This window comes from Lonchura striata, chromosome 2 (assembly GCF_050655825.1).
Source record: "Lonchura striata isolate lonStrDom1 chromosome 2, ASM5065582v1, whole genome shotgun sequence".
NCBI lineage: Eukaryota > Metazoa > Chordata > Aves > Passeriformes > Estrildidae > Lonchura > Lonchura striata.
In genome coordinates, this window is record NC_140704.1 from 43237431 (window position 1) to 43253308 (window position 15878).

General features: G+C 39.0%; 1 protein-coding gene across 12 annotated transcripts in view; it reads left to right on the forward strand.

The window, feature by feature from the left end:
• NEK11 (NIMA related kinase 11) overlaps positions 1–15878 on the forward strand; it is a 121358-nt gene that overhangs the window by 69711 nt on the left and 35769 nt on the right. For 10 of the 12 annotated variants that reach the window (XM_021543355.4, XM_077786888.2, XM_085573259.1 and 7 more), the window contains one exon: positions 11143–12038. The exons of 1 other annotated variant lie outside the window; for it this stretch is intronic. In XM_021543355.4, coding sequence (XP_021399030.3) covers positions 11143–11347 — 205 coding nt within the window. In that variant the 3' untranslated portion in view covers positions 11348–12038. One more of the 12 variants, XM_085573262.1, reaches the window with a different exon arrangement.

A 15878-nucleotide genomic window follows, 5' to 3' on the forward strand; every position in this document is an offset into this window, starting at 1 on the left:
TTTCTGAATAAGTAAAGGTGAGAAAGGACTCAATTGCTTGAAAAGTAAAGTGTTAAGGAGCAAGTCAATGAGCACAGTACCCAGCATGTGTGTAGTCAAGGAGATTCCCTGCAAACTCTGACCCATGGCCAATCTGCACACAGGGCACAGTGGTGAGAAGGAAGCACATCTGGCTATGAATCAGTACATAAAGCCACAGCTTCTCTGCTCATCCTTCAGCAAACTTCATATGATGTGTTTTTAGAACGTCATCCACGTAACAGTGCCATATAAGCAATTCTAACGTAATTTACACTTGTGAGCAGGGGAGATAATGTGGAGGTGCAGTGAAATCTGCTTGGGTGTCAAGTCGCTCTAGAAAGAGGAATATGAAGGTTTGGGATTTGCACCATTTTCAGATTTTAGGAGCAGTATGTTCTGATGGAGACTCCTATGTCATGAGCTGCTCATAAAAAAACTTGTGCCCATGCATTACAGATGACATTACTGGAAGAAAGTGTCAGTAGCTCTGATAAAATGGTAGGTTCATCTAAAATAAAAGAGGCTCTAACAACAAAAGCACCTTTTAGCCATTTCCAATTGACACGTGAATAATGCTGTCTTCCAAACCCCTGTGACAAGGCAATCACTTGACAAGATGTTATGTGCTCATTGCTTGAGTTACTGCAGCATGACTCACTAAATGCCTTTTTTGACTTACTGTGTATCAGAGCATCAATTTAGGTTTCTACTGTATTCTTATGGCAGACTTGATAAGGATGCTCATGTGAGAGCAAAGCTGTGCTAAAAATCTTTATGGGACTATGAAGGAAGCCACGGATATTCTTGAACATGGTAGGTAGGAGTGCTTGGTCTCCTTCTATTTTAAGTGAAAAATAAATGGCTTTTTTATCACTACAACCCCTAAATATTTCCCCTTTTTCTTTCCGATTACCATTGCACTCTCTGTTCCAATTGATCACAGCCAGCATTATTATGCTTTGGCTTGTGGTGGAGTTGCTTCTGAAGAACAGAGATTTTACTTTACCTTTCGTACTGAGTTTATTGTCTCCACAAAAATTTCCACTTCAGTGTTAGCATTTTGATATTGTGATCTGCAGTGTTGATAAGAAATCTCTATTTTTTGAACTAGCTCCCACCAAGGTTATCATTATGCTCGTTCCCAGCCCCGTGTGCCAGCAGCGACAGCTCAACCAAAAATAGAAATCAGAGCTGTGAGACTCTTAGTCCTCATATTGGGTTTTGAAACTGAGGAATTATGTTAGATGCAGGAAATGGGAGGAGCCATTTCCTGGTATCTTCTGTCCTGGCCACCATCTAATTCCCGTGGTGGTTCCCATCCTTGGTGGTACAAGGTAACTTGGTGCAAGCAGAGTCTGAGAAGCGTTACTGCCACATGCTATCCAGAGCCAAGTTATCTTCATGGACAGATCCATGAAGACAAATTAATTACTGTTCCACTGATGTTCCCCTGTAGAGACTTTCCAACTGTGCATCTCAGAAATTAACCCCACTGTTCTTCAGAAGCAACTCCTCCTCAAGCCAAAGCATTTTTCCCCCCGTTTGATTAAATTGTAGTAGCACCTATTAATTTTTTCCCCCCGAGGTCCATATAAAAAACTTAGTACAGATCGTTTTGTGTTCCTTTGTGGAGATATCCATGAATATCTACAATGAGTCATTTTAATAGCCATGAACTTTAATATGCACTTTAGAATTCAATAAAATGTATGGCAGTAGAAGGAAAAGCCTTTTATGCCCCAAATTTCAAGTAAATGAAAATCCTTTAGCCCAGCAGCAAGCACCTCTTAGTCAGTCCCCAAAGTGTTATGCACAGCAGCATACCACGATCAGGAAAAAGACTTCATCATCCCCTGCTGAGTGTAAGTAAAGCAGTCTTTCAGAAGTCATGAAGAAAAAGCATTGGGTAATGTTTTTATTCTGCTCCTGTGAATGCTCATAACACTATTGGTTTAGATTCATGAGCAGCATGTATATATACTTCTTGTGCTTGTGATGCTGCCACCAAATGCATAGTTTATCTTAAAATTTCAGAAATAAAGGTCATTTTGAGGTCATTCAGTAGGCACTGGATGTTCTTTGAAATAAGTAATCCTAAAATGCTAGAAGTATAGAAGACTTTTTGTACATTTATTTGTGAAATTTTAAAAAAAATTACAGTAAAGAAAGGACTTAATTGTGTTTGCAGAGTGGACCTTTATGAGCCAACTGAAACTGATTTTGTTATTGATGTCATTGAGGGCAGCTTTAGTGAAGACAAAAGCAACAAATACAGAAAAGCTAATTGTTTTTAAGATTTTGATTTAAAAACTTGTAAGTGACCTTTTGATTGCCATTGACTGTCATGTTGACAGTGCAATTATGTAAACATGCTTGAGGAATAAGATGTCTTCTGACAGACAACAGACATATTTGGTAAGGAAGTTTATTGACACTGCCTGAGCTACCACTTTTTTGCAGGTGAATAGAGTACTCTTGAAAGTATTGATCCTGAAATGTTTCTGAGCATTGAATTTTCTCTTACACACACCAGTGTTCTGTCCAAGACTCAATTTTCAGGTAATAATTTTTGTTTAGTGGTCCCAAGGCATCTTACAGCATGACTATAGTTTTCTGCATCTCATGGGGTAAACCAAGATTTTATTTACATATCCATCTTCCTTGTCACAGTTTCTCACACCTCATTTTTAAAGGTCAGTCTTAAATGAGTCTACTGAGTTCATTACGGAAAAAAATTAAACATCTTAGTCCATTAGTTTCTCTTTCTTTTACTGAAAATCCATTTTAAGATAATTTCACTGTTTATATGTTTCAATACTTTCCAGACCCAAATTTGAAGAAAGTGTTTTGGGTTTGCTGTTTGCTTGACAAGCAAATGAGAGTCCAGTAAATTCAGTGGGGACACTGAAAGATTGAACTCTGCCTGTGTGTGGCCAAGCTGGGATATTGGTTCTTGGCTGCTGTCAGAGAGAAGTGAGTGCTCCTGGCTCAGGAGTCATTGCTGTCCCCAGGCAATGACTGAAAGGGAAAGTGGGAACGGGGAAATCCTGCCCTTCTCCTGCCTGAGAAGAAATGAAGGTGAGCAAGACAGTGTCTGCTGCTCAGAAGCATAGGAGTCCTCTGCAGCAGAAGCAGCAAGAACCCCTCAAGGCTGAAGTTAGAGTTCATGTTCTAATTCCTCATGCATTTTCCATGGCTCTTCATTCAGCTTCTTCCCACTGTCCATTCTCCTCCCCTTCCCATGACAAAAATGGGCTGCTCCTGTTGTCAGCACTTTGTGTCTTGCACTGCTCCTCTCTGTCCTGCATCTGAGGACGGGAAGAGCACGTCACCTGCTAACAGCAGGTGTTCAGCAGTTCTTAGCAACCTTACATTTGTTAGGGTACACTTTGAAATGAATAGTGAGAACAAACGTGGTAGTTAGAGTGAGTGAATATTGGAGCACAATTAAAGTTTGATGCATTTTTTTGGGATGTTCATCTTTTGCCCATTTTGCACATGACTTGAATTACTATTACCTCAGGTCATAACAATGTGACATATTTTGTGAATTTGCTTAGATATGTAAAGAAAACACAGATAATTTTCAGCTTCTCTGCTGAGCTGTATGTCATAGATCCATGAGTCATTCTGTTATTCTGAATTTTTAAGGACCTTTTTTTTAAAGTGGACATTAACACTATGATTGCTTCAGCACTAGAGAGCTTTTATTCACTTTAAAAATTGCATATCAGTAGCAAAACAACTAAAATTTTAAGTATAGACTCGTTCATTTGAAAATGTCAAGGGGCCCCGAACACTCAAAATGTTCAGAGAATTAAACTTCTTTGTGCTTTACACGCAAAGCATAGCTTGCCTAGTTTCTTGTGCTGTGCATACATAATGCATAGATTGTGCTGTTCTGATTTCCAGCACCTTGGTTTTGTCAATAGTTTGCAAATGCAAAAATGCTTTCATGCAGCATTAATGATATAGTCTGTTTTCAATATGGAACCACTCGAATTATTTTGACAGCATTTTCTAGAAGTAGCATCACAACCTTGGGAAGTTTTCTTGAGAGAAATGTAGATAGGGAGTTTTCCAAGGGGTTTGATGCGGGAATGACCAGAGGTCTCTTTTGAAAGATATTAAATGTTTGCTTTTTAGGAAAAAATTTAAGTACTAGACTTCTATCTACATCTTTAAATGCCTAAACAGCTCTGTGAAGCCTGTCTTATTTTGATGCAGACCCAGAAGAAACTGAATATGTAAATCTTTCTAGGCCTTTCTGAAAATCATAGATCTACTGTCCATAGTTGGTAATTGCTTGTCTTCCTTTCTCTGTAGAATGGTGTCATCATGGAATTGTATGGCTCTGCCAAAACGTGAATTTGCCTTAGTCCTGTTTTCTGCTAGGAACTTCTTAAAGAGCTACAGATGTAAAAAGAGACCTGAAAGAAGTTGTGGACTTAATTCACCTAGCTTTAGGCCCCATTGGGAGAATATGGATACGAACTAAGCCCAAATGGTTGATGTTTGAAAAACTGCTTGCATAAAACCTTATGCAAATGGGTTTGGGAGCCTTTTTGTGTATATGTTAGTGTCTATTTTTATGTATATGTATATATGCAGTTAAATATTTGCCATAATTGGACATCTCACAGTCCACATCAGCTAGGGATTTTTTTTAGCTTTTAAAATGTCTTTTTGATTTGATTGTTTAAGAGTACTTTTACTTTTACTGTAACCTTGCATGGGTGTTTAGCATAGCTGAGAGCTTGAATGCTGCTTCACCTCCCTCTATACCTGTGCAGTGCTCAAGCCCAGCTGGAAATTTTGTGAGTAAATTACTGTGGTGTTTGTGATATTTCTATCAAGAATCATCTATCTCCATACCAACTGATTTCATTAATCTCTCCATTGAAGCACCTTTGAAGCGTTGACAAGCCTTTTAATGAGACTTACTTATTGCTAACTCATAAATGCATTTTTTTATGCAGTAGCACTTAATAGAATATGGTGAAAGAATGCTTGGATTGAGAAAAAATATATATAGTACTAGTTAGTATTCTGTTTGTTTCATTGAAATGCATAAGTACCTTTTCCTTTCTCTGATAGGTAAATTGTTCATTTTAAAACTTCCATTTTGGTATGAATCCTATGTCAGGAGAGACCCCCTCCCAATAGTAAGCCATGTAAAAGGAAATCAGCATTAACTCAGCATTAACCAAACAGCTGAACAAAGGAGAATGCAGTTATATTCTTAAATTCTTACAAGATATGCATATAATTATTTACTTTCCAGAGGTAACTACTGTATCCTCACATGCTCACATTCAAGAAGTAGCTATGTATTGTGCTGCTTTTCAGAGACACCTGAACAACTGCATTGATAAACAAAGCAAATAGTATCAGGTATGTGTGAAGTATGGAATTATTTCTTGATCTTGGTCAGTGATGCTGAAGGAATTAAACTGATGACTTTTCAAAGATTCTTTGAATGACATGGCACTGTTAAAAATCAGAATGTTGTTTAAAATAAATGTAGAAATATTAGGAAATCTCAGACTGTGTATAAAGCTCAGGGAAGTGTGTTTCAGGTAATTCTTCATGGCCACAGTGAAACAGTGTAATTATCACTCACCCTACCTCATGAAGATTAGCTCTATAGAAGCAAATATATTTCGCTCTTATTTTTAGTATTGGTAGTAAATTTCTTAATATAGGAAGACTTTAAAATTGCAGTGTTCAGGTTTGAGTTAAATGACTGTTTTGTTGTATTTTTTTTTCTTCTGTGGGAAAAATGAAAAGAAACACATTTTCTCTTATGATAAGTCATCTTGTAAATTCATAGTAGCTAGAATTCAGCTAGCAGCTCTAAATTCTAATTAACACTTCTTCCAAGAGCAGATGTCAGCTTCAATTTCTATTATATAAATTCATTTATCTCTGAATATGAGGTGCATGGAGAATATTATTGCTGATATTTCTTCACCTGTGTGTCTACATCTTTTAATAATAAGATCCTTCTTAACTCATGGGAAAACATGTCTTAAATATGCTTTAGATTTTGCAGGTCTTTGAAGTAGGACATCAGGGAGTTTTGTTTGCAATCAAATTAAGGTGCTTTAATTCAGGAATTACAAAGTAATTAAGGATAAATTAGGAAAGTTAGCATTGTGTTTTCAAGTGAAGAAATTTTCATTCAGTAGTAATATGAGAATAGCCAAAGTCCATTGAGGCTTAAAGGTGAAGGTGGGGGCTAATATTAGTAATTTGTATTTATTTTCTTGATAGCTTTTATATAAAATACTTTCCACTGCCTTTTTTATTTTTATAAGACCTTTTCTAAGCCAAGATTGAACATCTCTCAGAACTAGAAAAGAGTTACCCTACCTTTAGAAATAAGTTCCTAAAACCTGGATCATGGAACTTATTATGCTTTTCTCCTAGCAGATCTCAAGGGATCTTTAAACAGCAACAGAGAATTTATGCTGCAAATGAAGATTTGAACCCAGAGCCATTTCTTTCAAGTGTCAAAGTTTTAATCATTCACAGTCAGTAATACCAGCAAACCAAATGACAGAAAGATAACTCGAGAGGACAGAGATCCTTTGTGTTCTAACTGAGATAAACCTGTTTGTTTACTGAACTGTGAGATGCTGTAGCAGGTATCTTAAGATTTTCTGGTACAGTTAGAAAGCAATATTTTTTATAAGACTAAGGATATGTAATTTCCTGATTCTGTTGGAAAGTCATCTCAGGAGATAAATGTAACAATCTTTTTCGCTGAGATTCATATCACTACTGGTTAGCTGCTAAGTGGCATGGTTGTACTGTTTTGAAGAGAAATATGGGGTTAATAAATTGATGCTTGGAAGTAGCATTAATTCAGGGACAAATAATTTTTGGATGTGTTGATGAGAATCCTAAGTAATATTGCTGGATTCTATAGGGTCAGCTCCTGGAGTTAGGAAGAACAGAATTTAGAGACATCTACTGAAATTATTCTTTCAAAGATTCCTGCACTCACTTTTGTGCCCCATGAGCCAAAATAAACACAGATTTGTTCTCTACTTTACAATGTGCTCTTTGGTGCTGGCTGCAGGTGACCTGGCTGCATTCAAAAAGATAAATAAATGCCCAATGGAATGGGTATCCCATGTCCAGAAAGTTTCTTTATTAAGGTTTGCTTTGATGTAGGCATGAGTAATTGGTATTTTGAAATAATTGAATTTTCTGTGTTTATCTTAGGAGCAGTGTGTTTGTTGCCTGTTATGGCAGAGGTGAGATGCTATTGCTGATGCCTGATATGGAGGGACTTCCATGGTGTTTCTACTCTGGTGTGTTCAGTAGTGGCTTGTGCAGAGCCTCTCCTTGACAGACCACACGCAGCTCCCTGGAGGCACCACTGAGACCAGGATGGCTTTAAATGATAGCTGCCATCATGCTAAATGACATTGGAAAGTGAGAAGCTGAAAAAACCCTTAGCTGCTGATTTGTGACATAGTTATCCTTCAAGGCAGGTCATGACAAGTTATTGAGGGATATTAACCTGGCAGCTAATGCCCACGGAGGAGCACAACTTCAGCATTAATCTTGTTTTGTGGCTTTTGTCAGTGTGGCATAAAGGTAGGTGTATTGTAATTGATCTCCAAGCCAGAAAGGAGATGTTAATATGTAGCTGGCACCAGAACAGTCAAAATGAAAACCAGTGGAATAATAGAGAATTCTTTGTTCACCTAGGGAAAGATTTACAACTTCCTCAGCCAACTGAGAACACAACATTATTATATTGTCAAATCTTAGTAATTTTGCACTCATGCGTAGAAAATCAACTGTGAATCACCAGATAGCCTGATAAATTCAGATCCACTAAATGACTTGGAATGGTTTTAGACACCCTGTGTCTAAAAATTGCAGTTCTCAAGACTCCTATTTAGCTCCCCTCTAACTCCAGCAGCGCCTATGATTTTGCTGATATTCTTTACTGTGTCTCGCATACTCAGAAGTGCCTTAGCCTTGATAGAACCAAGTCTCTATTTTATGTCCACACTCCACCATTATCCACACATCAAATATCAGTATAGCCTTTGGGTCTTGTTGCAGTTCAATTTCTCAGGCATGTGCTGTGTGCTGCACAAGAGCTGGCAAAAAGAGTAATTTTTTTCTCAGGCCACAGCTTCTGTGGGTGACAGTGTCCCCAGACTGGTAGTGTCTGCTGTGCAGCCAGTGGGTTGGTGGTCACAGCATGCTTCCAGACCTGTGTCTCCTCTGCCTGGAGCATTGGGACTGCTCTGTGCAGCCAGGAGTGAGGGAAGTTGAGCTCATTGAATCCCTCCATCTAAGACTCTGTAACAAAGAAAGAAAAGAACTATCAGAGTTATGATATTTAAGCACATTTCTGTATTATCTGAAGCCAGACCCTTGATTGGTAGATTCCTTGGATTTTAGCACACTGGAAAACAATTTAGGCCAGTGTGGGATGGAGGTCTGGCCCATAATTTTTCACAGTAATGAAATCCCAGATGTCAGATGTCCCTTTTGCTTGTGTTGTCTTGGCTGAAAAAGAGATGATGACTCACAGTGAGTTTGTAGGCGACTGAGCTATAGGATAGCAGGAAGAGAGTCAATGCCAGTAAATCAGAAAACATGGATGGCCAAATGTGGCTGTAAATGGGAGTTCTGCACTTGTTCTCACAGCACATTTGGTGGTAAGGCTTTAATTCTTTTTAAAACATCAGTGCAGGTATCCCATATTTCATGTGAAATAGCAATCTGTAATTGTGCCTCTCTAGGATTTTATATGGATGGATAAAATCCTGATCCCTAGCACAGGATCAGGGCTGTAATGGACAAACCTCACTTTCCAGGAAGCACTTTCTCCTCTCCCTCCATCAGGATCATAGATTCACTCGGTGACGCCTCTTTGACATTTACTCTCTGAGATCCCACACTTCTGCCTCTGTTATGCATGATGTGGTAGTAGAGTCAAATTAATGCAGCTCTCAAGCCCAAACAGAGCCTAATGTCTTCTTTTGTAAAAGCAGGTTATAATTTTTGTTACCTACCCCATAATTTTCAACCTATGAACATCTTCCCCTTAATTCTATTGTATCAGCTATTACACACATTAGCTGATTTGCATGCTCTGCCAAGCTGAACAGAGAAGACTCAAGTCTGCAGGTCACATTTATTAGCTAAAGCAATACTCCCAAGGTATATGTTTGCTCAATTTTTCATCTTTAAATAGACAGGACTGCCCAAAAATTGAACATACTTGTCTAAGAAGGAGAGGGGAGTCATTAAAGGCACTCATGATGTAGCAGTGATTTCAGGATAGCTTGTCATGTATTGATTTTCAACCATTGGGAGGAAATAGTGATATTTTTGATAGTGTTATGTGAAGAAATGTACATAGTTTGTCAAACTATCCATTTAGCTTTCAGTGGTAATCCAATCCCTAGGTTTCCAGTGTCTGAGAATTAATTATTTACAACAGTTTTTATTTTCTCCTAAACAACATTCTTGGTAGAAAATCAAAAGGTAATTTCTAGTTATAGGAAGCAGGACTGAATCAGGTCTAGACCTGTAGAGATTCCAGCTTGGCACTGTGACTTCTGATCCTTAGTCTTGGCTTTCCCTGCCCCAAGCTCCTGATCTACCTTCGTGTCTGGAGCCAGCAGAGTGGTGACCTGAAACCAAAGGGGGGTCACACCTGGGCATGATCGAGGTGCTAGAAAAGCAAAGAGCAAGTGAGATGGGAGAAGTCTGAGAAGCAGTAAAGTAGAATTCTTTGCAATGTTTTCCTAAGAATCGAGAAATTCACATAATATGCAACACTTACTGGCTGATATTTTACTATGATGATGTTTTTCCTCAGCAATAACAGGATGACCACTGATAAAAAGCAGCTACACTGCTAGGTTGATTATGCTATTGGGTGAGAAGAGTTGACCTTGCCCTGGTGTTAGACATGTAGCAAAATCAGTACAAAACCAGGAAAAACTAGAATTGCAGTTTGTGAAATTGCTGTTAGGAGGTAGTTTTAACTATTTAAACTGCTATGGGAAGTGTGCCTGCTCCCTCTGAACCTATGTGCACCTGTACTGAAGTTCTAAGCCTTAATGCTGGTACCAGGGATCCATGAAGGGGATCTGTGATCCCTTTCTCAGTCCCTCTATAGATCACCCTTGATACAGCCACAGGCTGAGGGTGTCCAGCTCCTGCTGCCTCAGGCACTGCCTGGGGAGCCTACTGCAGGCACCATATGACATGGTTCCCTTCCACATAAAAGACAATCAACTCTCAACTGCTCTAATATGTAACCATTTAGTGAAAAAAAAACAAACAAACAAATGCTGTGTCAGAAGCATGAAGAGCAGGCAGATAGTCTCTGAAATGCTGAAGGGAAATTACCCTGGTATTTTCATCAAAATATGAAGCCATCACTGAGTGAAATACTTTATGTTACCTGTGATACATGAATTTAAAGATGTTTTTCCTTTAGGAGGAAGAAATGCTGTTCATTGTCTTGCAGTTTTCAAATGGTTCTTTTTTATAAATCAGTATTAAGATGGTGTGAGTGTGTGTTTTGTCACTGAGTTACAGATTTGTGTACTGATAAAAGAAGAGCACTATAGAAAAGAAAAAAGTGTCAAGTTAGGTCATAATGAGCTTGTACAATGGTTTTCTTGAATTTGATAGAAGCTAGAATAAGGTAATGAATAACAAAATGTGTTCACATAAAATTCCATTGGTGTTCAGCTGACTGGGTTGCTTCTTTTGGTTTTGATGAAATCCAGAGGCAGTAATACATGTGTGTTTACCAGACTTCTTGTAGATAAAAGAGTCTGTCAGATGCAGCAGGAAAAGGATTCTTGGATTGTAACAGTGAAGATGGCCAAGCTTCCCGTGACTTTGCTACGGCCAGGTTTTTGTTCTTGGGCTCTGTATAGCAACTCACCATGGAGAAATTAGCCAGGAATCTTTATTTCCTTTCCCTGTCAGGCAAACAAGGTGCATCATGATATTTTAATCAAACCTAAAACATTCAGAAGGAATTTGCACTAGTTAATGCTTGTGTTACTACATAACATGAATTCCCTTTTACGTGACCTTTTCTATAATATTTATCCCCAGGTCTGCCATTGGGAAGCTGGGAGTAGAGGCATTCGAGGCGGTGTACAGCTGCCTCAAGCAAGCAAGACAGCAGAATGCCAGCGAGGAGGAGATCAGGAGCTCTTTGGAGAAACTGGTTTCTAGAGCAAGTGATTGCTTTGAAGTGGATCAGCTGCTGTACTTCGAGGAGCAGCTACAGGCTTCAGAGCCTCATCTCCAGCTGTAGCAGCGTGTCAGCAGCAGCTGGGAATGGCCCAGAGGGGGAAGAGGCCTCCCTCAGGCCAGCAGGCAAATACAGGAGGTGTTTGGAGGACGCTGCTTAGGGTAATGTAGTACATAAGCATGTGGGTAAGCTCCATTTGAGAGTCCAGACTGCAGTGAGAAGTGGGTAAATGTGGCACAAATTTCAGGGGCAGGAAGAAGAACAAATGTTTGTGACAGTGGAGGGAGGATTCACAGTTACCTGTCTCCCCTTCTTCTGCCACTTAAAGCAAATTAAGGGTGTTCTGGGCCATGGAGGGACACCAGTCTTGCACTTAGAGTTTCAGTGGCAAAGCTGCCTTTGATGGAATGACACAGGATTAGACTCCAGCTGCTGTTGATTTCTGTGCTGTCTCATCCTTGTGATACTTAAGCCCATAATTTTTGTAATTTGGCAGATTTACTCTTAAACATGTATGTATATGTATGGCCACTCAGCCCCTAATTGTCTTCTTATTATTGATTGTTCAAAAGGGCTGTGTTTAATCTGAGTTTCAAAGGAATTGTGGACATACATACTTATGTGCCTATTTATATACATATATGCATGCTCACATACACAGAGATAGGAGTGTATATTCATAATGGCAGAAGAATGTCTGGTCATACACTGTACTTGTCTAAAGAGTTTTGGATTAAATTCATTATTCAAAAATGGAACAGTAAACTGATTTTTTTGTGCCTTGCACATTGCTACTGTTAATGTTCTTTCTTGGTGTTTATGCTCCCCTCTTTACATGCATCCCACTCCTGCTGATTTCAGCTATCAGGCTCTGATTATATACTTAATGTTTTCCTTCTACCTCTTCCTTCCTTATTCTGCATTCTGAGCTTCTTCCTCCATCTGTGTAAAAGTCTAAAGGTTAACAAAGTCATACGATTGGTAAAGGAACCTAAACTGAATTGTAGACCAAATGAATTTTAGGCATTGAGCCATTATCATAATCCTTATGCTTCCTGGTTTTCCCCCACAACTCTTAAAGGACTTTGAAACTGTACTAAATACATTAGAAGAAATTAATAATACAAGTATCAAAAAAAACATTTCTATTTGACCTGAGTTATTTACAGTGAAGTATACCAGTACTGATGGTCAATTAAGCAGTGCTACTGATTCATTTTTATGACATATGTTAAGAACAAAGCAAAAGGCGAGAAGAGTAATCTAAATCTATTTTAGCAGCAGCATAAGCTGAGGAAGCAAAAGGCACATCCAGCTACAGATGATGTGGCATTATACCTTCAGCTCAAAGGAGTAAGAGATTCTGGTATGTTTCAGCTTTTTTTAGCTTTAGCTTTTATTTAGAATACTTGATGTTACAAGCCAGAGACTGAAGTCCACTATGATGTTCACTGAGGTAGGGAAATATATTTGTTTGTCAGGTTTCAGTCTCTCTCCTATTACTTCTTCTTGACTTGCACTCCCCATCCTTCTCAATGTTGTGTAGATGTGCCTGATTCCATATTTTCTGCACATAACTTAAGACCATTTTAAAACAGAAGTCCTGAAGTTTGAGATACAGGAGGATTGCTTGCTTGCTTGTTGCAGGGACTTCAAAGTCCAAAAGCAAACAATGAGTAATTGACACAGTGAGAATAATGTCAGAGGAAGATAATCTTCACTCCTTCTTTTACCTTTGCTGCAATTCAAAGTGATTTAACAGAAAAACTTCAAAAACAGCCTCTGTAAGCAGTCAGTGCCTTTTTTATTAGTGACAAAGATTTCTTCAACCTTTTTTCCATGCAGCTTGCAAGAAAAAATACCTGGCTAAGAATGGGTCAGGCTCCTTAAGGCAGTCAAGGACTCAGATGGTCATTAAAGGGAAACCTTTAAAACCTGAAAAACACAGTTTAGTCACTCATGACTTCATGGAAATGGTTGCTCTCTGATGAGCAGTATTTCTTTTTTCATTTGTTGCACAGGAAAAAAAACAGTGCCTTTTACACTTACTTAGTTGCTTTCTGCTCTCTGCAGGGAATGACCTTCAAGGCACGTGAGGATCTGGAGGTTACTGGTTTACTGCTTGTATGCCTTAAACCATACTTTGTTTCATTTTGTGGGTTTTTTACATGAATCATACCACAATTAGCCCACATTAAACACAGCAGGAAATTTTTGCCTTTGAGCTGTAGTAAAAGCACAGAAGTACATCCCATGGATTTGACAGAAATTTTACATTACTGTTTGACTTGCAAAATCCCATTGCCGGTGGTCATTAGTAAAAACCTAAAAGTAAGGAGGGGGATTGTTGATATCGTAGATCTTCAGTAATAATAAAGCAACAGAACTGCTGGAAGTAAATATGAGGAAATAAATGTAAAGGCATTGAGTTGCTGGGCATAAATCTTCATAAAAAGTCCCATTTAACCTACATAATTGTACCAAAAGCTTTGCAAGCATGAGGCAACCTTGCTGCCTTTTTTATTGATTCTCTTAAAAATGTTACAAGATGAATTGCTTGATGAAGAGATATTGAAAACAAAGGAAATGGGGTGAGTATTTTCTTAATGCTTTGAGGCCTTAAACCTGGTATAAAGGTGCTTAACTATAAAGGGGAAAACAACATCTGAATTTTCTGATAAGAGGTATAGCTGTCGGTTTCTTGTCGACAGCTGGATTAGGAGGCAAACCAATTCTATTTTTCACAGCAAACAAAAAGGAAACACTGTCTTAGAGGTGATTCTTCTGCTGGATAATTTCTAGAAAGCATCAGAATGCCCTCTCTGCAAGATGAAATAGAGGTTTCCATGCCTGAAAATCCTGCCTGCAGGAAACGACCTACCTCCCTCGTGGATCTGGCTTTGTGGCTGTTGCCCTGTGGTGACCAGCTCAGAGGTGCTTCCACAGCCAAACCACAAACCTGCACCTGGCACAGCAGGAGCTCACCCCTGGCTGCTGCTGCATCTCCAGCTCCCCACATAACCAGAGCAATGGAGCATCAAGCAGATACACAGGTGAAGAAAAGGGCAGGAGGCAGCAGAGTGGCCATATGGATAATGCAAAGACTGACCTTTTATCTCTGGTATAACTCAGTTCGGACTGACCTGTAGGTGCAACTACTGTTATCTGAGGGGATTTAGTGGGCAAGAGAAGAAAGGCTCAAACAGGATCCTGTTTGGAAACAGGATCAATATTCACAGAGGCACATTTATCTTTCATATTTTGTTTGTAATATTTGTGCACAGCACAGCCTAACTTGAAAACTCCTTAGCCTGTCTATACTGAATAATCTTGTTTTTCAGGAGGGAGAAGTCCAGCAGAAAGTTTCTGCATGTGATTATTGGTAGTAACTAGAAGTCTAATGAAAATGCAGTCTCCAGATGGTGATTTGACTGATGATTATTCCTGTTCAGGCATATGTCTGCCTTGGTAATAACTATCTAGATGTGCTGGATATATGCACATAAGAAGAGCTGGTTAACAGCAAAGACAGATGTATTTATGTACAGATTGGTCAGGCACAGAGGGTGGGCAAGGGACAGAATAGGATGAGGAGGATTGTAAGTTCCTTCCTCTTATGCCTTCTCCTCATATACTTAGTTACCACATGCAGTCCTACTTATTTTTGTCACTTTTTTATGGTTGGGGGAATAAAGGGACAGTGAATGGCCTTTTCTGAAAGCCACTGAATTATCTAAAATGAGACAAAGAATTAAAACCTAACAAGAAACCTTGATGTCTGGTCGCAGCAAGAGAAGACCATGTAAATGCTTCTGATTCCATAGAACTATGGGTCCAGTATTCTTTTATCTGGGTTGGACTATGGGCAGTATGGCTGGGAAGTTAGTTAGAGTTTACAGATAATTTTCCCTGTTAGCTCTGCAGACAATCCTCAGTTGCTCATGAATGGTTAACTACAGCCTCCTGACTTCCAGTATTCTCACACTGTACAGTTGGTCACTTCCCCATCAGGTCAGAAAGCAGAAAACAGGTCCTGAGAAAACTTCCAGCAGAAAGAGTTGAGGAAAACAGACATTTAGTCAGCTGGTTTAAAAGTACACCCCTTGGGTAAATATTTTCCATTCCACTTGATGACACCTGGCCAGGGATTTCCAACGATTTGCAATGTGCCAGAAATACACACACTGTGATTATCATCCCATAGGTGAAATGGGCTCAGTTTTGTTGTAATTTTTATTATTACATATGTAGCTGTAACAAAGTACAAAGGCAGTGGTGTGCAAACAATAAGAAAAAATACCTCTGAAGAAAAATGGCAAATGAAAGAGGTTACTGCTTTGTACTCATTAACTGTCCTACGCATTGATATATTTTAACATCCAGAAACTGCAGTGTCTTAGGGAGCCTAAGAATGTTGTATTTATGTACATGTACCTACACAGAGAAATGAATTGTGACTTTCTCATGAACTGTCTCTCCATCAGTCCTCTCTCTCTACATCTAGGCATGCACACAGAAACATATTTATATATGGGCATGTATAGATCCTGATGTACAGCGCATCACCAAACCTTCAAGAATACGTTTTCTCTCC